The sequence below is a fragment of the Centruroides sculpturatus genome, unplaced genomic scaffold (assembly GCF_000671375.1).
Source record: "Centruroides sculpturatus isolate CEXI.00-Female unplaced genomic scaffold, Cexi_2.0 scaffold110, whole genome shotgun sequence".
NCBI lineage: Eukaryota > Metazoa > Arthropoda > Arachnida > Scorpiones > Buthidae > Centruroides > Centruroides sculpturatus.
Genome location: NW_019384339.1, coordinates 733,605 through 759,829, shown reverse-complemented (window position 1 = coordinate 759,829; position 26,225 = coordinate 733,605). Strand labels below are relative to the sequence as shown.

Genomic DNA, 26,225 nt, shown 5'->3' with positions numbered 1-26,225 from the left:
ATTGAAACAAAGCAAGAAATCATCAGGAGTGAAAGTTGACAAAAACTTCCTTGTCAAATGGGGAGAGGTTCAGGAGTTTACCAACATTCATTATCCAGAGCTGAGGCCAACAGGATCTTTACAATGACACCCTTGCCGGTCATTTCCGACAGGTGTTGAAAAAGAGAAACAGACCACCCTGGACATGATTTTCAAGAAGCCAGCTGCCAAATAGCAAAGGATGGAACAAGAGGAGTTGACCCTGCAAGCTCTGGTAGCCTCTCCTGAATCTGACACCGATTAAAAAACAATAAAAAGAGACCTGCTGCAATGTGTAAAAAGTCTATCTGTATGAATGTGTGAAGAAAGTGAAGAAAGTGTTCCTCCACCTCCTCCTCACAACATCTGACTACCCGGCATAATTGGTGACTGCTCCATTTTTATTTTTTATAGTACAGTACGGTTATTTTATGCTGCGGAACGAATTATATGTTTTAACATGTATTTCTATGGGAAAATGAGTTTCGTATAACGGACTTTTCACTTAACGGTCCGTTAAGTGAAAAGTCCGTTATACGAACGGATTAAGTACTGTACGTTATACGAGGCACCACTGTATTTCCATTTCTCGACGTTTCAAGGTCCTAAATCCAAGAATATAAAAATCTTGGGTGTTATTTTTTCGACATAAAATTCACCAGACTTTTCCTTCCCACTTTTGCATGAACACAACCAGAGAGAAACAAAGTACTCCTGTAGGTCCTTAAAGTACCTAATTCGCTTTGTTTTCTGCATAAATTCAGCCTTATCAGAGCTATGGACCATGCCAATAGAGTAAAAAAAAAAGTAAATGGAACGTATAACCCTTCACGAGATAGGCTATATTTGGAATTTGAACACTCAAAAATGAAATCTTCACAGCAAAAATATAAAAGTGAAAAAATATTTTTCAAAACAATGCTAAAAACCAACTGTCCACTATACTAGAGAAAACTGCTAACACGAGAAACGCTGTTGTACCGAATACTTCCGGAGCGCTGAGCACTCCATTAAAATCGTACTTATACGCAAAGGGCACGAAAGCAAAGAGCAAACGAAGCTAATTTCGTTCATATTGCAAGTTGTGGTAAATGCGATCGTGAGTTGTAGTTTCGAACTTCTCTTCAAGCCTTTTCTCTCTTACAGCCATGTTATACAAAATAGGTCTTTTCTCAATTTCTAAAAACTTATGTCGTCCTCCCAGCTTGTCTCGTTCGTCTTCCCCCTGCTGAGAGTCGAAAGTTATTATATATTTCTAAGGTTCACACTTAAACCATCGGTTCCTTTCACGTCTCTTTTTTACTTTTATGGGCATAGATAGACCCTTGTTCATAAGAGTAAAAAACAGCCCGATTCACAGCTACAATTTTACACCTAAATGAAAACGATTACAGTAGAGCGTCGTTTATCCGAAGGAATTCCAGTCGACAAATTTAAATTTTCGCCAGTGCTGTGGCGCTGTAATCTTTGGCTATGTCTTCGGCTACTCAAATATTTTACGTTTTTGATACTAAATTAACTTCTGAAGTATAATTTTTTATTGTTTTTATATTTTTCAATATATTTATTTTGTTCGTACAAAATAAAAAAATAATTTTTAACGATACAATAGTCTTTGTTAGGCTTAACATCGATGAAAATTCAACACGAGCGACACGCAACGGAGAAAAATTTCAACATGGGATAAATTAATATATTTTTTCATACATGATTCATTATCCGAAAAATAAGTTATCCGAACCACCCCAGTCCCCAATTGATTCGGATAAATGACGCTCTACTGTATTATAAAATTTTGCTATGTTTCTTACTTCAAAAACTTTATTGTTGTTAAGAAAAAGTTCTTAGTTTGCCAGCTGATATAGCTGTAATAACATAGGGAAAGTATGGTGATCAGCCAAATTTTGATTTTCCAGTTTTATTTGTATTTCTTTGTCTTGATAATCTAGGAGTTTAATTTACAAAATTCTGTATGTCTTTGTCAATTTTACATTATATATCAGGATTGGATGAATAAAAAATTTTGAAACTGCAAGAGATTATATATATGTATGTGTGTGGATATTGATGCTATTAAATTTTGTATTTGTAGTTATAGGTGAAGAGAGTGGGAAGATAGGTTGTCATGTCATATTTTGAGTGGAGTCAAACTTAATGAAAGTTTTACTCATTACAGGCATTTACAATTTTTTTTAAAAATTCACTACTGCCTAAAAATAAGTTTTTTGTCTTTTTATAATAATAATAATTGGAAATTTTAATATAAAAATCATTTTTTAAACATTGTGCAACATACAACTTTAACTTTGTAAATTATGAATGTCAGGAAAGTTGTGCAAGAAAACTTGCCAGCTTTTTTTTTATTGTTTATTGCACACTTCTAAGAATATATCATACTTTGTATAATTTCTTTAATATTAATAGGCATACAGCCTATTAGGCATACTGTCATTTAGCATATATATAATAAGTAAACAAAATGTAAAAAAAATTTTGGCATACAGTGAATCAGTTTCCGTATGAAGGCAGTAAATGTGTTAAAGGAAATACATTTTGAAATTCATTTAATATAAATTTTTTGTTATTTAGTTTATTATTATTATTTGATATGCTGCATTATTATATTATGAAGAAAACATTTTGATTTATTATTATGCACAATAACATTAAAATTTTTTTAATGAAAATAAATCTAATACTGTGTTTAATATTCTTACAGTATATTCATCACCGGACATTGAGTTTTGATTGTGAAATGAGAATGCTACTTCATCAGAGTCATGCTGGATGCTTAATTGGAAAAGGTGGACATCGTATAAAAGAAGTTAGAGAGGTTAGTTTAGTTTAAAATAAAAGTTTTAATATTACTAGTGTTCAGTATTATGCAAAATGTGTTGCAAGTCACTATTCAGAAAATATGCTTTTAATATTAAAAAAAAGTGATAAAAATAAAACTTGAATGTTTTTAAGGATCCTTTTTTTTTAATCCTGTGAAAATAAAGCCTGGTCCATCCCCCTTCTGGATACAACTTTGAAATCTCAAAAGAAACCAACATAATTTTTTTATATTTTTGGATTCTCTGTTTTATTAAGAATTTTTTTTTGATGATGATGATGAATATGTCTAATAAGAATGCAATCTTTATATGAGCTAATAATTTCTATTTCTTTATTCAGTTATTTCACAAATGTTAAAACATTTTCATCTAAACCTTTCAGTAATCAAGTAGTAAAGTTTTTCCAAAGGGACTAGTGTTTCTGGTGTTATTTAAACACAGACATCTCTTATTTTGTGCTTCATCTCTTGTAGTCTGTTGTTGAAACAAAAGTTAATCCTTTATGAAATACCATAGGAAATGATCAGTTGGTGACCTGGGTAGCTATGAAATTGGTTTTTCATCTTTCTTCAAACATGTTGTTTAAATTTGCTTTAGAAGTTAATTCAGAATTGAGTACTGCTTTTTAACCACATCAAAAATTGATTAAAAATTAACCATGAACTAGTTTGAAATCTGTTTCAATTAATTAGCTCATAAAAAAAAAAGTTTCATTTTTGTTAGATCAGCACCTCTCAAAACATATAACTTTATTATNTAAAAACATAAATTTATTCATAGTAAAATGTACTCGCGGGCCGTAAAAATTATTTGGCGGGCCGTATACGGCCCGCGGGCCGCCAGTTGGACAGCGCTGGCCTACACCACTGAAGATGGATACTTCCAACAGGACAATGCTCCATGCCATAAAGCTTAAATTGTTTAAAGATAGTTGAAGAGCATGATGTAGACATCACCTTGCTTAATTGGCCTCTACAATCACTGGATCTCAATCCAATTTAGCATCTGTGAGATTAGATCAAAAGAGGATATCAAGCAGCTAAATCTAGAACCATCCATTCTTCATGAACTGGAAAATGCAATTTATTGGGTATGGTGTCAGATTCTGCCAGTCATTTACCAACATCTTGTAGAGTCCATACCAAAGAGAATTGCAGCAGTATTGTAAGCAAAAGGTGGTCCAACAACATACTGAGTAGATGGTCATAATAAATTGGCTACTTGGTGTATAATGTGCATACACCATTAAACTTCAATTTAGCACCTTCATTTGCTTGCCACTGAAATTAATATAAAATGAAGTGTGGAGGTAAACTTAAGTATTTAAAAAAATTATATATAGTAATATTGTATAAACAAACGTTTTGAATTTTGAAGATTGAAAGCTACATGATTTAACATTAACAATGCCTTTTGCAATGCAGAATTATATATTTGATAACTCACATATGGACCATTTATTATAAAAGTGGTGTCAGTCCATTTTTAATTAAAATTCATATTGTAATATTTAAAAAGCAGCAAAATTTTTAATGTGTATTTTTTAATTTTTCCCTGAGCTACTATTGTGGGGACACACAAGTCACAACAAAATATTAAGTTCAAAGAGGGCCAAATATTAAAAAAGATTGAGAAACACTTCATTAGACAATTAGAAAAAAAACCGAATGTGGTACACACATAGAGACAGAATATAAGTTATCAGGGAATTGTAACACCACAAAATACTAAGCAATTTGTATTTTGTTACAAAAACTTTAAAAAAAAAAACTGAAGAAAATGAAGATCAAGTGGAAAAGAAAGAGTTGAATTTTCTTTAACTGAAAATCCTGTGATGTAATTGTTTATGTAAATCAGTTGCTTATTTTCCATCATAAAAATTGAATGTTTGTGTCATTTTACAAAGAATCCAAATAGCATATGCCTTATAAGATCTGTAATTCAAGAAATAACTTGCCAATAGTGGATTAAGAGTTAAATTGAGAATTAATGCATATATACCAATTTTAACTAAACTCTCAATTTAAACCTTACTATAGTTTTAACTCTGTGATGAAATGATTTGGATCATTGTGAATGTTTTTATATGTAGATGTCCTGCTGTTGGCTGTGTGTGCAGAAAGTAAAAGCACTGTGCAATTGCTTGGAAATAGGTGATCAGCAGTGAACACATGCAGCTTAAAGGAAATGTTGGTTATAATTAAACTGGAGTGGTTTAGAGCTCTGTAGATGGAACTGTTGAACCAAAAGTATGCAACCAAATGTGGAGTGCATACTTTTATCTATCATAAGATTTTGACTTCACAAACAGAAATTGTATTGCCAAAATTTTCCAATGGGGAAATTTACATATTGTAAGTTGTGGAACAACTTTAGGGTTTATGAAAGATTGCAAAGCATGTTCAATGTGGATTAGTGACATGTTGAAGTTTACATTACCTGATTATGCATTACTTGTTAAACTTTATTATCAAAGAAACAGCAATATTAGTTTAATAATTATCTCAATAACCAGTTTATAGAGATATGAGGCTTATCAAACTGCAAGTAATCAAGATTACATTGAGAAAAGACTTCTATTAGTGGAATGTGTTTCAGTCCTTAATGGACTGTCCTCAGCCATAACTATGAGGGTAATCCCAAAAGTAATGTCTTCTATATTTTTTAAAAATACAAAGAAATGTTTATTTTCAATAATGTTTATATCATTTAAAGCTTGAACATTTATCTATTTTTCTACATAATCGCCATTTCAGTCAATGCATTTTTGTATGCCCATGTCATACCAGCTTGCCGCCATGTCGTGTTAAACCAATTGAAATTCATCGCCAATTGATGGAAGTATATGGCGAATGATGCATAGATGTCAAAAGCATCCCCAAGTGGTGTAGGGAGTTTGCAGCTGATCGTACTGAAATTCACGATGAAGAAAAAAACACCAATTTCTGACGACACAGTCGCAAAGGTTGAGCAAACCATGCGTGAAGATTGAAAAGTCACTCTGGATGATCTCTGCAGTTTGGTTCATGGGGTTTTCTGAAGCACCATTCATAGGATTTTAACAGAAAAGTTGCAATATCAGGTGTGTGCAAGATGGATCCCACAACATGGTGGTGAGCTGGTATGACATGGGCATAAAAAAACTGCCACAGCGCCTACGAAAATGCATTGATAGATATGGCAATTGATCGATATTTTGATATATTGATATATATTGATTGATCGATATTTATCAACTCTCAACTGGTGGCTTTATGCCACCAGTTGAGAGTTGATAAATGGAATACAGATGTAGAAATTTTGTGATGGAAGTAAACCATTAAAATATTTAAAGATATAGATTTGATTGAAATATTCTATGCATTTGAACAGATCAGAAAAACCTAAATGGGACTGTGCAACATCAGAGGAGCAGCAATTGCAATAAAAATAAATGCAATTATTGCTTCTCCAATATTTTTATCTACCTTATAATCAACAGAATTTGCCATCTTTTCTATTGAATGAAAGTCATCACCATTTATTAACATTAGAAAGTTTTCATTTATCTACACCACCACACTGCTGCTTAACATTTTGATTGAATGTTTTTCTGTCGCCACCAGAAAATAGCCAATATACTTGAGAATAAACTTTTTGTTGATTATACAGGTCTAAAGGTATTTATGAAAAAAAATACTCTATTTTAACCAATCTTTATACCAGGCATTTTATGAGCATTTAGTATTGTTTTATGTTATATTTTAATATGTAAGGCATGATCAACTGAAATCCATCCCAGCTCATGTATTAATACAAACCAATACAATGAATTTACTAAGTAAGCACAAATGGAAACAGCAATGTTTAGGAATAAAAATGCAATACTGTCTAGGAAAAAAAGTCACTCTAGCATTCAGACACATCCCACATCCCACAGCTTCGTTAAGCATCAGGTACTGCCTGAAAAGAAGTATTGTGGGTATTCCTTGAACCATTTCAGTACTGCATCCTTGAATTTGTCGTCATTGTAAAAGCATTTTTCCTTCAGAAATATCTTGAAAGGACTGAACAAATGAAAGTCACAAGGGGACAGATAAAGTCTGTACAATGAGCGATCAAGAACCTCCTGCTGTTTCTTTGCTAACATCTCCTACACAGTCCTTATAACATGCCAGGATACTTCCTCTTGATGGGTTGATGCAAATTGTCCAGTGTTTAAGGGTAGCTCAACTGTGTTGCTAGGCTCTTTACACTCCAGCAGTAGTAGTCCTCATAGTCGAAACATGCTATGAGCATCACCTTTCCTACAGAAAGTAATCTTGAATTTCTTGCTTTTTGATGAGCTAGCATGCTTCCATTGCATACTGGTGTCTTTTCTGGATGGTTTGAAATGGTGGCACCACGTGTTATCACCATCCACTATGTATAGTAAAACATCATTACCATATTCCTTGTACCATCACAGATGTTGCAGATACAAATCTATACACTGTTCGTTATGGTTCACAGTCAGCATCTTCGGAATCCATTGTGAACAGAGTTTTCGATACAACAATTTGTGGTTCACAATATTTTGAACTGAGCCAAATGACACACCAAACTCTGTAGCAAGCAAACATAAGCTTTTTGCTGATCCTCCCTTACAACATTGTCAATTTTAGCAATGAACTCATCTATTGCTATAGAGGAGAAGGTGGTATTATGGAACCCCAATTACATTTTAGTGAATTGTAAACAAGGTATCATAACTACACCCACATTTATGGAATTATGGTATTTATGGTATTATGGAACCCCAATTACATTTTAGTGAATTGTAAACAAGGTATCATAACTACACCCACAGTTTTTGTGCGAAAAGTACCGGTAACTAGTAAACTAAATGTTCCTAATTGGATTTTTCGCTAGTGTAATTATAAGTATGGTTTTTGAAGGCTTTTGTACAAAAAGTCCGAAAGTAGGCTTAGAGAAAATCGGGTGGTAATATGGAACCTTACTGTATATTTTCAAAAAATGCTTTAATGTAGCCAAAAACAAATAGGAAAGGACAAAAAATNGTTAAGTGAAAAGTCCGTTATACGAACGGATTAAGTACTGTACGTTATACGAGGCACCACTGTATTTCCATTTCTCGACGTTTCAAGGTCCTAAATCCAAGAATATAAAAATCTTGGGTGTTATTTTTTCGACATAAAATTCACCAGACTTTTCCTTCCCACTTTTGCATGAACACAACCAGAGAGAAACAAAGTACTCCTGTAGGTCCTTAAAGTACCTAATTCGCTTTGTTTTCTGCATAAATTCAGCCTTATCAGAGCTATGGACCATGCCAATAGAGTAAAAAAAAAAGTAAATGGAACGTATAACCCTTCACGAGATAGGCTATATTTGGAATTTGAACACTCAAAAATGAAATCTTCACAGCAAAAATATAAAAGTGAAAAAATATTTTTCAAAACAATGCTAAAAACCAACTGTCCACTATACTAGAGAAAACTGCTAACACGAGAAACGCTGTTGTACCGAATACTTCCGGAGCGCTGAGCACTCCATTAAAATCGTACTTATACGCAAAGGGCACGAAAGCAAAGAGCAAACGAAGCTAATTTCGTTCATATTGCAAGTTGTGGTAAATGCGATCGTGAGTTGTAGTTTCGAACTTCTCTTCAAGCCTTTTCTCTCTTACAGCCATGTTATACAAAATAGGTCTTTTCTCAATTTCTAAAAACTTATGTCGTCCTCCCAGCTTGTCTCGTTCGTCTTCCCCCTGCTGAGAGTCGAAAGTTATTATATATTTCTAAGGTTCACACTTAAACCATCGGTTCCTTTCACGTCTCTTTTTTACTTTTATGGGCATAGATAGACCCTTGTTCATAAGAGTAAAAAACAGCCCGATTCACAGCTACAATTTTACACCTAAATGAAAACGATTACAGTAGAGCGTCGTTTATCCGAAGGAATTCCAGTCGACAAATTTAAATTTTCGCCAGTGCTGTGGCGCTGTAATCTTTGGCTATGTCTTCGGCTACTCAAATATTTTACGTTTTTGATACTAAATTAACTTCTGAAGTATAATTTTTTATTGTTTTTATATTTTTCAATATATTTATTTTGTTCGTACAAAATAAAAAAATAATTTTTAACGATACAATAGTCTTTGTTAGGCTTAACATCGATGAAAATTCAACACGAGCGACACGCAACGGAGAAAAATTTCAACATGGGATAAATTAATATATTTTTTCATACATGATTCATTATCCGAAAAATAAGTTATCCGAACCACCCCAGTCCCCAATTGATTCGGATAAATGACGCTCTACTGTATTATAAAATTTTGCTATGTTTCTTACTTCAAAAACTTTATTGTTGTTAAGAAAAAGTTCTTAGTTTGCCAGCTGATATAGCTGTAATAACATAGGGAAAGTATGGTGATCAGCCAAATTTTGATTTTCCAGTTTTATTTGTATTTCTTTGTCTTGATAATCTAGGAGTTTAATTTACAAAATTCTGTATGTCTTTGTCAATTTTACATTATATATCAGGATTGGATGAATAAAAAATTTTGAAACTGCAAGAGATTATATATATGTATGTGTGTGGATATTGATGCTATTAAATTTTGTATTTGTAGTTATAGGTGAAGAGAGTGGGAAGATAGGTTGTCATGTCATATTTTGAGTGGAGTCAAACTTAATGAAAGTTTTACTCATTACAGGCATTTACAATTTTTTTTAAAAATTCACTACTGCCTAAAAATAAGTTTTTTGTCTTTTTATAATAATAATAATTGGAAATTTTAATATAAAAATCATTTTTTAAACATTGTGCAACATACAACTTTAACTTTGTAAATTATGAATGTCAGGAAAGTTGTGCAAGAAAACTTGCCAGCTTTTTTTTTATTGTTTATTGCACACTTCTAAGAATATATCATACTTTGTATAATTTCTTTAATATTAATAGGCATACAGCCTATTAGGCATACTGTCATTTAGCATATATATAATAAGTAAACAAAATGTAAAAAAAATTTTGGCATACAGTGAATCAGTTTCCGTATGAAGGCAGTAAATGTGTTAAAGGAAATACATTTTGAAATTCATTTAATATAAATTTTTTGTTATTTAGTTTATTATTATTATTTGATATGCTGCATTATTATATTATGAAGAAAACATTTTGATTTATTATTATGCACAATAACATTAAAATTTTTTTAATGAAAATAAATCTAATACTGTGTTTAATATTCTTACAGTATATTCATCACCGGACATTGAGTTTTGATTGTGAAATGAGAATGCTACTTCATCAGAGTCATGCTGGATGCTTAATTGGAAAAGGTGGACATCGTATAAAAGAAGTTAGAGAGGTTAGTTTAGTTTAAAATAAAAGTTTTAATATTACTAGTGTTCAGTATTATGCAAAATGTGTTGCAAGTCACTATTCAGAAAATATGCTTTTAATATTAAAAAAAAGTGATAAAAATAAAACTTGAATGTTTTTAAGGATCCTTTTTTTTTAATCCTGTGAAAATAAAGCCTGGTCCATCCCCCTTCTGGATACAACTTTGAAATCTCAAAAGAAACCAACATAATTTTTTTATATTTTTGGATTCTCTGTTTTATTAAGAATTTTTTTTTGATGATGATGATGAATATGTCTAATAAGAATGCAATCTTTATATGAGCTAATAATTTCTATTTCTTTATTCAGTTATTTCACAAATGTTAAAACATTTTCATCTAAGCCTTTCAGTAATCAAGTAGTAAAGTTTTTCCAAAGGGACTAGTGTTTCTGGTGTTATTTAAACACAGACATCTCTTATTTTGTGCTTCATCTCTTGTAGTCTGTTGTTGAAACAAAAGTTAATCCTTTATGAAATACCATAGGAAATGATCAGTTGGTGACCTGGGTAGCTATGAAATTGGTTTTTCATCTTTCTTCAAACATGTTGTTTAAATTTGCTTTAGAAGTTAATTCAGAATTGAGTACTGCTTTTTAACCACATCAAAAATTGATTAAAAATTAACCATGAACTAGTTTGAAATCTGTTTCAATTAATTAGCTCATAAAAAAAAAGTTTCATTTTTGTTAGATCAGCACCTCTCAAAACATATAACTTTATTATTATTATTTTTATTTTATTTTATTTTATTTTTTTTACTTCTTCTTAATGCGCCATCTCCTGTCAAAGGTTGGCGATTCATATAGCTAATGTTATCCTCTCGATATAGCAGCTCGGAATATCTCCATAGATGTACGCCCAAACCACCTTGTGATATCTTTCAACCATTGATTCTTTGGTTTTCTAATAGACCTTTTTCTTGTATTTTGCCCTCTAATATTAGTCTTAAGTATTTGATATTTCTCTCCTCTCATTATATGACCTATGTACTGTGTTTTCCTGATTTTGATGGTCAGCAGGAGTTCTTGTTGCTTGTTCATGCAGTTCAGGACTTCAACATTAGTAATCCTTTGCACCCATGATATTCAAAGTATTCATCTGTACAAATACATTTCAAAAGATTCAATTGTTTTCTGAGTTTTGTGGTCCAGAGTCCAACTTTTGCATCCATATAGCAGGATGGAGAAGATGTAGCACCTTAACATTTGAATCCTTAGACATAAACTCAATTCAGGTCTAACAAAAAACTTTTTCATATTCATAAACTATGTTCTGGCTTGTTCGATCCTTGCTCTTATTTCTTTACGCTGATCACATTGTTTATTTATTATTGTGCCGAGGTATTTGAGAGATGATACTTGCTCGATAGTGTTCCTGTGAATGACAAGATTTGCAGTTTTTCTTGTTTTTGAGAACACAAGAAGTTTGGTTTTGGTAAAATTCATAGAGACCATGCAGTTTACTGTACTTGACAATACGGTTCATCAGTTGTTATAATTCTTCGGGACTACTTGCTATAACCACTGTGTCATCTGCGTATCTAATGTTGTTTATTAATTTTGATCCCACAATTACTGTCTTCTAATGCTTCCTTGAATATGGCCTTTGAGTATATATTAAAGAGGAGAGGGGATAACACACAATCTTGGCATACTCCTCTCTTAACTAATGTGGTTTCAGAAGTTTCTTTTTCAAGTCTGACCTCTGCTGTTTGATGCCAGTACAGTTCACTGATGACATGCAGACTGCCTTTGTCAATGCCAATTGATGTTATGATTTCAATCATCTTTTGGTGATTTAAACAGTCAAAAGCTTTACAATAGTCTATAAAGCAGGCGTAAACATTGTCATTCATATCTCTGCATCTTTGAACTAATATGTTTAAGCAGAAGAGTGCTTCTCGTATACCAAGCCCATTGCAAAATCCAAACTGTGTTTCATCAATATCTAGTTCACATTTCTTGTATATACATCTATGGATGATTTTGAGCACATGCGACATTAGACTTAGCAAACGATAGTCATCACACCGAGAAAAACCAGTCTTTTTGGGTAGAGGAATGAATGTGGACTTTAGCCAGTCTCTAGGTATTCTACCAGATTTATAAATAGTATTTAAGAATTCTGCTAGTAATTTCAATCCTGTACCCTCTCATTCTGCTATAGCTTTCAGGACATCAGAATGAGCCCTGTAGCTTTGCCATTGTTTTGTATATTTATGGCATAAACAACCTTGTGTTTTGTAATCTCAGGAATTTCCTCGTTAATATCAGTTGTTGGTGGTGGATTATCAGGTCTGCTGTCTGAAAAAAGTTTTTCAATATATTCTTTCCATCGTTTCAGTTTTTCTTCAACGCCTATGATTATGTTATTTTTCTTGTCTTTAAGAATTGATCCAGGTTGTTGTCTGTGCTAGTTTGTCATCTCTCTTACTTTTTTATGTATGTTGAATGTGTCATATACTTTTCTTGTAACAGTTCTATTTCTTTACATTTGTCAGACATTCATTTTTCTTTTGCAACTCTGCATTTCTTTCTTCTGATTCTATTTAACTCTTTGTATTTTTCATCATTTCTTTTATGTTTCTGTCTGCTGTCCATAAACTCCAAGATTTCTGATGTCATCCATCCCTTCTCTTTCTATTCTCAGTGAATCCGATATGTTCTTGTAAATGGTTGATTTTGTACCTTATTTGATTCCAGATTTCATCTACTTGTTCATGCTGTGTGGTGTGTTACTTTCAACAAGCATTTCATATTTGAGACCAATCTTTTTTCTTATCTCAGGACCTTTTATTTTATCTATATCGATTTGCCTTGTTCCTTTTCTGTCAACAATGTGAGTAGAACGTCGAAATTTGAATTCCATTACAACTGGATTATGATCGCTATTGACATCTGCACCTGGATATGTTTTAACAGATTTTATAAATTTCTTGAATTTCTTTTGTAACTAGTATAAAATCTATTTGGTTCCTCATGATTCCCTGGATACCAATGGCCGACGATCGCCATGTATATAATCATCTTGGATGTAACCAAAAAAAAAGTGTTTGACATAATTAATTGGTTCTCAATACAGAACTGAACAAATTGGTCTCCTCGAGTGTTTCTTTCACCAAGGCTGTACGCCCCAATGATATCTCCTTCAGCACCTGAACCAATCTTGGCATTGAAGTCTTCCAATACTATGGTTATTTTTTCATTCTTAATGGTACTGAGTGCTTGGTCAAGATCATTATAGAACTGTTTGACATCTGTATCGGGTTTGCTATTAGTTGGAGCATAAACTTGAATTATGTTCATTACTCTGTATGTTGTTTGTAATTTAATTAACATAACTCGGTCACTGAGAGGCACATAGTCGATGACTGATTTAACCAATTCATTTGAAACTATTATAACAGTCCCGTATCTGTGATTTGGATCTGAACCTCCTGAATAATATAAATATTCATTGGTGGTTTTATGTTTTCCAGAGCCAGGCCATCAAACTTCACTCAAGCCCATTTTTTATTTACTAGAGAATCTGAAAATGTAAAAAAAGTGATTCCATTTGAAATTTTGAAGTTGCACCTTACCAAGAAAGGAGATGGCCCAAATTATATTTTTAGTGTTAAAAAGATTCTTTTGGAAACATTAAAGTTTTATTCTTATCACTTTTTTATTAGAAGTGTAATTTTCAAGTAATTGACTTATATCATTCTATATATTTAAAAAATATGGTGCTTGTGGGTTATATCCTCGTGTCATGCTGTGTGTTGCATTTTAATGTCATGCCACATTGCATAGAATCATTTCATGTCAGACACACAATAGCATGCTATTCAAAAATTTAACACAATGATTTTTCTATGCAAGTGGAATCTATCAACTAAAACCACTCGCACCATAATTGATTTGGACTTCTTGTTGTGATTTGGAATCTAGTGCTTCTTTCTTCTCAAATCATGCCATTAGTTACTTCATCATGGTTGAAGTTTTCCTCATCACTCCATATGATTTGTTTGTGTGTGTCCATTTAGCTCATTTTTGCCTTTGCCAAATGTTTATCCTTGTGAGTGGGCTTTTGTGATGGTGAAGGTTTTCATCACTTATATACAAGATGTTGGATAGTATTTAGTTTCTTAAAAAGTTATTCTGACTATAAATGAAAAATGTTTTAAACATTATTGAAAGAATTTAAACTTTTCTAAATTTTACAAATCAAAGTTTTAATTAATTCATTCTATCACCCGTTCAGACTCATGTACATTGTTTCATGAGCAATGCAAATGTGCACAACAGAGATATGAAAATGAAAAGTGACTCACAATGTGATGGAGTATTTATTTATTTTATTTTGTACATAATTAGGAATTGCCAGATGGCAAATGATATCCACTCCAAGTAACAAAAGCCCTAATAACATAGTGTAATTATAACCAAAAAGTAAAATATATATATATATTTATTTATTATTATTATTATTTGTTAATGCATAAAAAAAGTGCAATTTAAAATTTTATAATAAAAGTAAAATGAACATGTAAAACAATCAAAAATAATAAAATTTAAAAAATTAAAATATTACACTTATTGTAAAGATTGAATATGTTTTACATACATATTTATAATAAAACCAACAAAGAAGGAAAAATTATACATAATGATTAGCATAGATACTGAACAAATTTAAATTCATGACTGATATAAAATATTTTGACATTTACTTTTAAAATTACTAAAACTTTCATATGGTAAGTACTCCACTGGTTTCATATTTTCTGCAATGTGATAAAAAATTTATTTATATGATATTGTCAGACAATATTGTGGAGTGAATATTCAGGAAGAACTAAGGGTGGATTGATGGGTACTTTTAAATAAAACCAGTGTGGCCATACTAAACAATTAAAATGTTTATAAAAAAGAACACAATATAAGTATTTTATGCACTCTTTGAGATCAGATAAGCTGATGTGTCTACTTGCAGCAGTAAGACTTGTGAGTAAGTGGTAGGTTACACAATTTATTTAACAGTAAATGCAGTTCATGCAAAATTTTGGAGATTAGTGAAGGAGCAGCCACAGACCAAATAGAGAGACAGTAGTCAATTAATGATTGAAAACTAGCAAAAAAAGAAAAGAAAATGAGTGTGATATAGATTTATGCAATATATTTTTACAGAATCCCCAAAAAATCATACAACAGATTGCAAGAAATTTTATCACAATCAGTATGATCTTTAAAGTTCAGTTTATTATCATAGATTATTTCTGGTCATTGAAAGAGTTGATATATCACAAGATCTGATCTCTTAAATGGAATGGAGGAAGGGGCGTCATGCAGACAGGAGATACACATAATGATAATTTATTGTAAGATTGACTTTATTAAATTTGGCAATGAGTTGATTTAAGTCCAATCATAAAAGATGAGGATCATGATTTAATAATTTTATGTCATCAGCATAAGCCACAACTTTAGAATTTATATTATCAAACAAATCATCAATATGCAGAAAAAATTTTTTCACTTATAATCAGCTTTTGTTGTATGCTGCACAAAGGAGAAAAATCTAAAAAAGAACAATTGCATATTTTAATCTGGTATTTCTTACATAAAAAAGTAATTATGTAGCCAGGAGTGTATTACTGGGTCTATGTCAAAATGGTTTCTTAGTATGTTTCAAAGTGTGTTAGGTATTACCGAATCAAAGGTCTCAATATAGGCAACATAAGTTGGAAGTTTTTTTTCAAAATTTTAAGTATTAAATGATTTATATCTAGTAAATCTGTAGTTGATTTCCCCACTGCATTGGTTTTCTTATGAAAGTGAGAAATAATTAAATCCTATTCAGAAAATTACAGATATCGAAATTACAGATTAGGTTCCAAAAGTTAACAAAATTTTTTTTGTTACTAAAAGAGATATATTTATTAAAGCAATCAGTAATAATTCACTAACAATTAAAAGTACTGTATTACTCATTAATATTAATTTTTGTTAATCTTTTTACAAAGTATCATTGTTCACCACTTTAAAGTTTAGGAAGATATATTTATTGAAAAAAGCAAAAATGTTCAAAAAATTACACCTACTCGATAACTACAAAGCAGATAAATTTCTATATCAATTTTTATTACTCATTTAGATCATAAATGATGTTATAATTGCAAGAATACCAAATATGTTTCTTATTCCTTGAAGTGGTTGGCAAATTTCCTTTCTAACTCAGCATTCAAACTCCTGTTGCCAAAACAGACCTTCGTCCATCCTTCTGTCCATAATAATGATTTCAATATATTATTGGGTTGTTTGGAAAGTAATTTTGTTTTTTTATTACTAGAGGAATTAGATGTATTTTACCAACCAATTTCATTTTAAACCACATTTTCATTATATATTTTGACAGCTGAAATTTAAAGGCTTATTTGTAAAAAATTTTGTTTGATTTTGTACAATTTTTTTATTTTTCGGTGTTTCATCAAATATGGAAAATCGAAAGCATCATTTTCGGCATATTTTGCGTTTTTATTACCAAAAAAATCAAAATGCTGTTCAAGCAAGAAAAAAATTGTGGTGCATGTATGGAGATGATGTTATCAAGAGAAAGACAGTGCCAAAACTGGTTTATGAAATTTCGTTTTGGCAATTTCAATATTGAAGATGCACCACATTCTGGATGGCTAGTTGAAGCCAATTAAAACAAAATAAAGGTATTGATTGAAGCAAACTGCCAAATAACAATACATGAAATCACTAAGAGATTAAATTTGTCTAATTCATCCGTTTATGATTACTTGAAACGAATTGGTTTCGTTTCAAAGCTCGATGTATGGGTTCCACGTGTTCTTAAAGAGAGATGCTCTTTTTGGTGGGATTTTAAGGAAATCTTTTTTCTTTTTGGAGCTTTTACCAGACAATTCAACAATTGATTTGAAAGTGTACTGCCATCGAGTAAACAAATTGAGTAATATCATCAAACAGAAAAGGGCAGAATTGACCAAAAAAGAGGTGTAATGTTTTACCATGATAATGTCACCAAATTTCACACAAATTTGGTAACTCATCAGAAACTGTTACAGCTTAGATAGNGTCTGCCTAGTTCAGTTCAGCCACATTCCGCTACAGTTTGCCTTTATTATCAGTTCGAAATGAGGTGGTTCCATAATACCCGCAGTGTTCCATAATACCACCTTCTCCTCTAATATGCACCTGCCCCAGGTGTGGCAGGTTGGTTGTTTGCTGACATCCTATCCAGAACATGCATGCCTAATTCTTCACTGTCATCTTTGATACATATTTCTCACCATACATAGCATTCATGTGTCAATGAATTTCATTTGTCTGATAGCCTTCTGCTGTCAAATATTGAATCACAACACATTGATCATTTCTGATGGATTTGGAATCGCTGCCATATTTGCTCAGTGCCTGTGCAACCAAATGATGCATGCCAACAGTGCCTCCTGCCAGAGTATCATAGTATATAGTTGCCTTTTTCCACACCTTGATTGATATGCTTGCAGTGGAGTGAGCAATGGATGAGTTTCAGTTGATCACACTGTATTTTTTAACAGATATGTTATCTACTTGTTGTGTAAGGTGCAGCACATATTATCTATGAGACATTGCCTGTATCATTAATAAATAAAGAAAATCCTACGTTTTTCCTCTTTTTTTAATCCATCTTTACAAGTCAGATAAATTTCTTCATCAACATCAAGGCCAACTCTTTGAATTATCTTTGGAAGGATGTTAGATATTCTCACACAGATGACAAAGTTAATTGTCATACAATAAACTTGTGAAATATTTTATTAATTACAGCTTCTAATAATAATACGTTTTTGATACTAAATTAACTTCTGAAGTATAATTTTTTATTGTTTTTATATTTTTCAATATATTTATTTTGTTCGTACAAAATAAAAAAATAATTTTTAACGATACAATAGTCTTTGTTAGGCTTAACATCGATGAAAATTCAACACGAGCGACACGCAACGGAGAAAAATTTCAACATGGGATAAATTAATATATTTTTTCATACATGATTCATTATCCGAAAAATAAGTTATCCGAACCACCCCAGTCCCCAATTGATTCGGATAAATGACGCTCTACTGTATTATAAAATTTTGCTATGTTTCTTACTTCAAAAACTTTATTGTTGTTAAGAAAAAGTTCTTAGTTTGCCAGCTGATATAGCTGTAATAACATAGGGAAAGTATGGTGATCAGCCAAATTTTGATTTTCCAGTTTTATTTGTATTTCTTTGTCTTGATAATCTAGGAGTTTAATTTACAAAATTCTGTATGTCTTTGTCAATTTTACATTATATATCAGGATTGGATGAATAAAAAATTTTGAAACTGCAAGAGATTATATATATGTATGTGTGTGGATATTGATGCTATTAAATTTTGTATTTGTAGTTATAGGTGAAGAGAGTGGGAAGATAGGTTGTCATGTCATATTTTGAGTGGAGTCAAACTTAATGAAAGTTTTACTCATTACAGGCATTTACAATTTTTTTTAAAAATTCACTACTGCCTAAAAATAAGTTTTTTGTCTTTTTATAATAATAATAATTGGAAATTTTAATATAAAAATCATTTTTTAAACATTGTGCAACATACAACTTTAACTTTGTAAATTATGAATGTCAGGAAAGTTGTGCAAGAAAACTTGCCAGCTTTTTTTTTATTGTTTATTGCACACTTCTAAGAATATATCATACTTTGTATAATTTCTTTAATATTAATAGGCATACAGCCTATTAGGCATACTGTCATTTAGCATATATATAATAAGTAAACAAAATGTAAAAAAAATTTTGGCATACAGTGAATCAGTTTCCGTATGAAGGCAGTAAATGTGTTAAAGGAAATACATTTTGAAATTCATTTAATATAAATTTTTTGTTATTTAGTTTATTATTATTATTTGATATGCTGCATTATTATATTATGAAGAAAACATTTTGATTTATTATTATGCACAATAACATTAAAATTTTTTTAATGAAAATAAATCTAATACTGTGTTTAATATTCTTACAGTATATTCATCACCGGACATTGAGTTTTGATTGTGAAATGAGAATGCTACTTCATCAGAGTCATGCTGGATGCTTAATTGGAAAAGGTGGACATCGTATAAAAGAAGTTAGAGAGGTTAGTTTAGTTTAAAATAAAAGTTTTAATATTACTAGTGTTCAGTATTATGCAAAATGTGTTGCAAGTCACTATTCAGAAAATATGCTTTTAATATTAAAAAAAAGTGATAAAAATAAAACTTGAATGTTTTTAAGGATCCTTTTTTTTTAATCCTGTGAAAATAAAGCCTGGTCCATCCCCCTTCTGGATACAACTTTGAAATCTCAAAAGAAACCAACATAATTTTTTTATATTTTTGGATTCTCTGTTTTATTAAGAATTTTTTTTTGATGATGAATATGTCTAATAAGAATGCAATCTTTATATGAGCTAATAATTTCTATTTCTTTATTCAGTTATTTCACAAATGTTAAAACATTTTCATCTAAGCCTTTCAGTAATCAAGTAGTAAAGTTTTTCCAAAGGGACTAGTGTTTCTGGTGTTATTTAAACACAGACATCTCTTATTTTGTGCTTCATCTCTTGTAGTCTGTTGTTGAAACAAAAGTTAATCCTTTATGAAATACCATAGGAAATGATCAGTTGGTGACCTGGGTAGCTATGAAATTGGTTTTTCATCTTTCTTCAAACATGTTGTTTAAATTTGCTTTAGAAGTTAATTCAGAATTGAGTACTGCTTTTTAACCACATCAAAAATTGATTAAAAATTAACCATGAACTAGTTTGAAATCTGTTTCAATTAATTAGCTCATAAAAAAAAAGTTTCATTTTTGTTAGATCAGCACCTCTCAAAACATATAACTTTATTATTATTATTTTTATTTTATTTTATTTTATTTTTTTTACTTCTTCTTAATGCGCCATCTCCTGTCAAAGGTTGGCGATTCATATAGCTAATGTTATCCTCTCGATATAGCAGCTCGGAATATCTCCATAGATGTACGCCCAAACCACCTTGTGATATCTTTCAACCATTGATTCTTTGGTTTTCTAATAGACCTTTTTCTTGTATTTTGCCCTCTAATATTAGTTCTAAGTATTTGATATTTCTCTCCTCTCATTATATGACCTATGTACTGTGTTTTCCTGATTTTGATGGTCAGCAGGAGTTCTTGTTGCTTGTTCATGCAGTTCAGGACTTCAACATTAGTAATCCTTTGCACCCATGATATTCAAAGTATTCATCTGTACAAATACATTTCAAAAGATTCAATTCTTTTCTGAGTTTTGTGGTCCAGAGTCCAACTTTTGCATCCATATAGCAGGATGGAGAAGATGTAGCACCTTAACATTTGAATCCTTAGACATAAACTCAATTCAGGTCTAACAAAAAACTTTTTCATATTCATAAACTATGTTCTGGCTTGTTCGATCCTTGCTCTTATTTCTTTACGCTGATCACATTGTTTATTTATTATTGTGCCGAGGTATTTGAGAGATGATACTTGCTCGATAGTGTTCCTGTGAATGACAAGATTTGCAGTTTTTCTTGTTTTTGAGAACACAAGAAGTTTGGTTTTGGTAAAATTCATAGAGACCATGCAGTTTACTGTACTTGACAATACGGTTCATCAGTTGTTATAATTCTTCGGGACTACTTGCTATAACCACTGTGTCATCTGCGTATCTAATGTTGTTTATTAATTTTGATCCCACAATTACTGTCTTCTAATGCTTCCTTGAATTTGGCCTTTGAGTATATATTAAAGAGGAGAGGGGATAACACACAATCTTGGCATACTCCTCTCTTAACTAATGTGGTTTCAGAAGTTTCTTTTTCAAGTCTGACCTCTGCTGTTTGATGCCAGTACAGTTCACTGATGACATGCAGACTGCCTTTGTCAATGCCAATTGATGTTATGATTTCAATCATCTTTTGGTGATTTAAACAGTCAAAAGCTTTACAATAGTCTATAAAGCAGGCGTAAACATTGTCATTCATATCTCTGCATCTTTGAACTAATATGTTTAAGCAGAAGAGTGCTTCTCGTATACCAAGCCCATTGCAAAATCCAAACTGTGTTTCATCAATATCTAGTTCACATTTCTTGTATATACATCTATGGATGATTTTGAGCACATGCGACATTAGACTTAGCAAACGATAGTCATCACACCGAGAAAAACCAGTCTTTTTGGGTAGAGGAATGAATGTGGACTTTAGCCAGTCTCTAGGTATTCTACCAGATTTATAAATAGTATTTAAGAATTCTGCTAGTAATTTCAATCCTGTACCCTCTCATTCTGCTATAGCTTTCAGGACATCAGAATGAGCCCTGTAGCTTTGCCATTGTTTTGTATATTTATGGCATAAACAACCTTGTGTTTTGTAATCTCAGGAATTTCCTCGTTAATATCAGTTGTTGGTGGTGGATTATCAGGTCTGCTGTCTGAAAAAAGTTTTTCAATATATTCTTTCCATCGTTTCAGTTTTTCTTCAACGCCTATGATTATGTTATTTTTCTTGTCTTTAAGAATTGATCCAGGTTGTTGTCTGTGCTAGTTTGTCATCTCTCTTACTTTTTTATGTATGTTGAATGTGTCATATACTTTTCTTGTAACAGTTCTATTTCTTTACATTTGTCAGACATTCATTTTTCTTTTGCAACTCTGCATTTCTTTCTTCTGATTCTATTTAACTCTTTGTATTTTTCATCATTTCTTTTATGTTTCTGTCTGCTGTCCATAAACTCCAAGATTTCTGATGTCATCCATCCCTTCTCTTTCTATTCTCAGTGAATCCGATATGTTCTTGTAAATGGTTGATTTTGTACCTTATTTGATTCCAGATTTCATCTACTTGTTCATGCTGTGTGGTGTGTTACTTTCAACAAGCATTTCATATTTGAGACCAATCTTTTTTCTTATCTCAGGACCTTTTATTTTATCTATATCGATTTGCCTTGTTCCTTTTCTGTCAACAATGTGAGTAGAACGTCGAAATTTGAATTCCATTACAACTGGATTATGATCGCTATTGACATCTGCACCTGGATATGTTTTAACAGATTTTATAAATTTCTTGAATTTCTTTTGTAACTAGTATAAAATCTATTTGGTTCCTCATGATTCCCTGGATACCAATGGCCGACGATCGCCATGTATATAATCATCTTGGATGTAACCAAAAAAAAAGTGTTTGACATAATTAATTGGTTCTCAATACAGAACTGAACAAATTGGTCTCCTCGAGTGTTTCTTTCACCAAGGCTGTACGCCCCAATGATATCTCCTTCAGCACCTGAACCAATCTTGGCATTGAAGTCTTCCAATACTATGGTTATTTTTTCATTCTTAATGGTACTGAGTGCTTGGTCAAGATCATTATAGAACTGTTTGACATCTGTATCGGGTTTGCTATTAGTTGGAGCATAAACTTGAATTATGTTCATTACTCTGTATGTTGTTTGTAATTTAATTAACATAACTCGGTCACTGAGAGGCACATAGTCGATGACTGATTTAACCAATTCATTTGAAACTATTATAACAGTCCCGTATCTGTGATTTGGATCTGAACCTCCTGAATAATATAAATATTCATTGGTGGTTTTATGTTTTCCAGAGCCAGGCCATCAAACTTCACTCAAGCCCATTTTTTATTTACTAGAGAATCTGAAAATGTAAAAAAAGTGATTCCATTTGAAATTTTGAAGTTGCACCTTACCAAGAAAGGAGATGGCCCAAATTATATTTTTAGTGTTAAAAAGATTCTTTTGGAAACATTAAAGTTTTATTCTTATCACTTTTTTATTAGAAGTGTAATTTTCAAGTAATTGACTTATATCATTCTATATATTTAAAAAATATGGTGCTTGTGGGTTATATCCTCGTGTCATGCTGTGTGTTGCATTTTAATGTCATGCCACATTGCATAGAATCATTTCATGTCAGACACACAATAGCATGCTATTCAAAAATTTAACACAATGATTTTTCTATGCAAGTGGAATCTATCAACTAAAACCACTCGCACCATAATTGATTTGGACTTCTTGTTGTGATTTGGAATCTAGTGCTTCTTTCTTCTCAAATCATGCCATTAGTTACTTCATCATGGTTGAAGTTTTCCTCATCACTCCATATGATTTGTTTGTGTGTGTCCATTTAGCTCATTTTTGCCTTTGCCAAATGTTTATCCTTGTGAGTGGGCTTTTGTGATGGTGAAGGTTTTCATCACTTATATACAAGATGTTGGATAGTATTTAGTTTCTTAAAAAGTTATTCTGACTATAAATGAAAAATGTTTTAAACATTATTGAAAGAATTTAAACTTTTCTAAATTTTACAAATCAAAGTTTTAATTAATTCATTCTATCACCCGTTCAGACTCATGTACATTGTTTCATGAGCAATGCAAATGTGCACAACAGAGATATGAAAATGAAAAGTGACTCACAATGTGATGGAGTATTTATTTATTTTATTTTGTACATAATTAGGAATTGCCAGATGGCAAATGATATCCACTCCAAGTAACAAAAGCCCTAATAACATAGTGTAATTATAACCAAAAAGTAAAATATATATATATATTTATTTATTATTATTATTATTTGTTAATGCATAAAAAAAGTGCAATTTAAAATTTTATAATAAAAGTAAAATGAACATGTAAAACAATCAAAAATAATAAAATTTAAAAAATTAAAATATTACACTTATTGTAAAGATTGAATATGTTTTACATACATATTTATAATAAAACCAACAAAGAAGGAAAAATTATACATAATGATTAGCATAGATACTGAACAAATTTAAATTCATGACTGATATAAAATATTTTGACATTTACTTTTAAAATTACTAAAACTTTCATATGGTAAGTACTCCACTGGTTTCATATTTTCTGCAATGTGATAAAAAATTTATTTATATGATATTGTCAGACAATATTGTGGAGTGAATATTCAGGAAGAACTAAGGGTGGATTGATGGGTACTTTTAAATAAAACCAGTGTGGCCATACTAAACAATTAAAATGTTTATAAAAAAGAACACAATATAAGTATTTTATGCACTCTTTGAGATCAGATAAGCTGATGTGTCTACTTGCAGCAGTAAGACTTGTGAGTAAGTGGTAGGTTACACAATTTATTTAACAGTAAATGCAGTTCATGCAAAATTTTGGAGATTAGTGAAGGAGCAGCCACAGACCAAATAGAGAGACAGTAGTCAATTAATGATTGAAAACTAGCAAAAAAAGAAAAGAAAATGAGTGTGATATAGATTTATGCAATATATTTTTACAGAATCCCCAAAAAATCATACAACAGATTGCAAGAAATTTTATCACAATCAGTATGATCTTTAAAGTTCAGTTTATTATCATAGATTATTTCTGGTCATTGAAAGAGTTGATATATCACAAGATCTGATCTCTTAAATGGAATGGAGGAAGGGGCGTCATGCAGACAGGAGATACACATAATGATAATTTATTGTAAGATTGACTTTATTAAATTTGGCAATGAGTTGATTTAAGTCCAATCATAAAAGATGAGGATCATGATTTAATAATTTTATGTCATCAGCATAAGCCACAACTTTAGAATTTATATTATCAAACAAATCATCAATATGCAGAAAAAATTTTTTCACTTATAATCAGCTTTTGTTGTATGCTGCACAAAGGAGAAAAATCTAAAAAAGAACAATTGCATATTTTAATCTGGTATTTCTTACATAAAAAAGTAATTATGTAGCCAGGAGTGTATTACTGGGTCTATGTCAAAATGGTTTCTTAGTATGTTTCAAAGTGTGTTAGGTATTACCGAATCAAAGGTCTCAATATAGGCAACATAAGTTGGAAGTTTTTTTTCAAAATTTTAAGTATTAAATGATTTATATCTAGTAAATCTGTAGTTGATTTCCCCACTGCATTGGTTTTCTTATGAAAGTGAGAAATAATTAAATCCTATTCAGAAAATTACAGATATCGAAATTACAGATTAGGTTCCAAAAGTTAACAAAATTTTTTTTGTTACTAAAAGAGATATATTTATTAAAGCAATCAGTAATAATTCACTAACAATTAAAAGTACTGTATTACTCATTAATATTAATTTTTGTTAATCTTTTTACAAAGTATCATTGTTCACCACTTTAAAGTTTAGGAAGATATATTTATTGAAAAAAGCAAAAATGTTCAAAAAATTACACCTACTCGATAACTACAAAGCAGATAAATTCCTATATCAATTTTTATTACTCATTTAGATCATAAATGATGTTATAATTGCAAGAATACCAAATATGTTTCTTATTCCTTGAAGTGGTTGGCAAATTTCCTTTCTAACTCAGCATTCAAACTCCTGTTGCCAAAACAGACCTTCGTCCATCCTTCTGTCCATAATAATGATTTCAATATATTATTGGGTTGTTTGGAAAGTAATTTTGTTTTTTTATTACTAGAGGAATTAGATGTATTTTACCAACCAATTTCATTTTAAACCACATTTTCATTATATATTTTGACAGCTGAAATTTAAAGGCTTATTTGTAAAAAATTTTGTTTGATTTTGTACAATTTTTTTATTTTTCGGTGTTTCATCAAATATGGAAAATCGAAAGCATCATTTTCGGCATATTTTGCGTTTTTATTACCAAAAAAATCAAAATGCTGTTCAAGCAAGAAAAAAATTGTGGTGCATGTATGGAGATGATGTTATCAAGAGAAAGACAGTGCCAAAACTGGTTTATGAAATTTCGTTTTGGCAATTTCAATATTGAAGATGCACCACATTCTGGATGGCTAGTTGAAGCCAATTAAAACAAAATAAAGGTATTGATTGAAGCAAACTGCCAAATAACAATACATGAAATCACTAAGAGATTAAATTTGTCTAATTCATCCGTTTATGATTAC

At 31.1% G+C, this 26,225-nt stretch overlaps 1 protein-coding gene across 1 annotated transcript in view; it reads left to right on the top strand.

The window, feature by feature from the left end:
- Positions 1 to 26,225, top strand: part of LOC111632975 (heterogeneous nuclear ribonucleoprotein K-like) — a 190,425-nt gene that overhangs the window by 100,632 nt on the left and 63,568 nt on the right. The window contains exon 7 of the mRNA XM_023377493.1: positions 2,738 to 2,851. Coding sequence (XP_023233261.1) covers positions 2,738 to 2,851 — 114 coding nt within the window. The remainder of the gene's footprint in view (positions 1 to 2,737; positions 2,852 to 26,225) is intronic.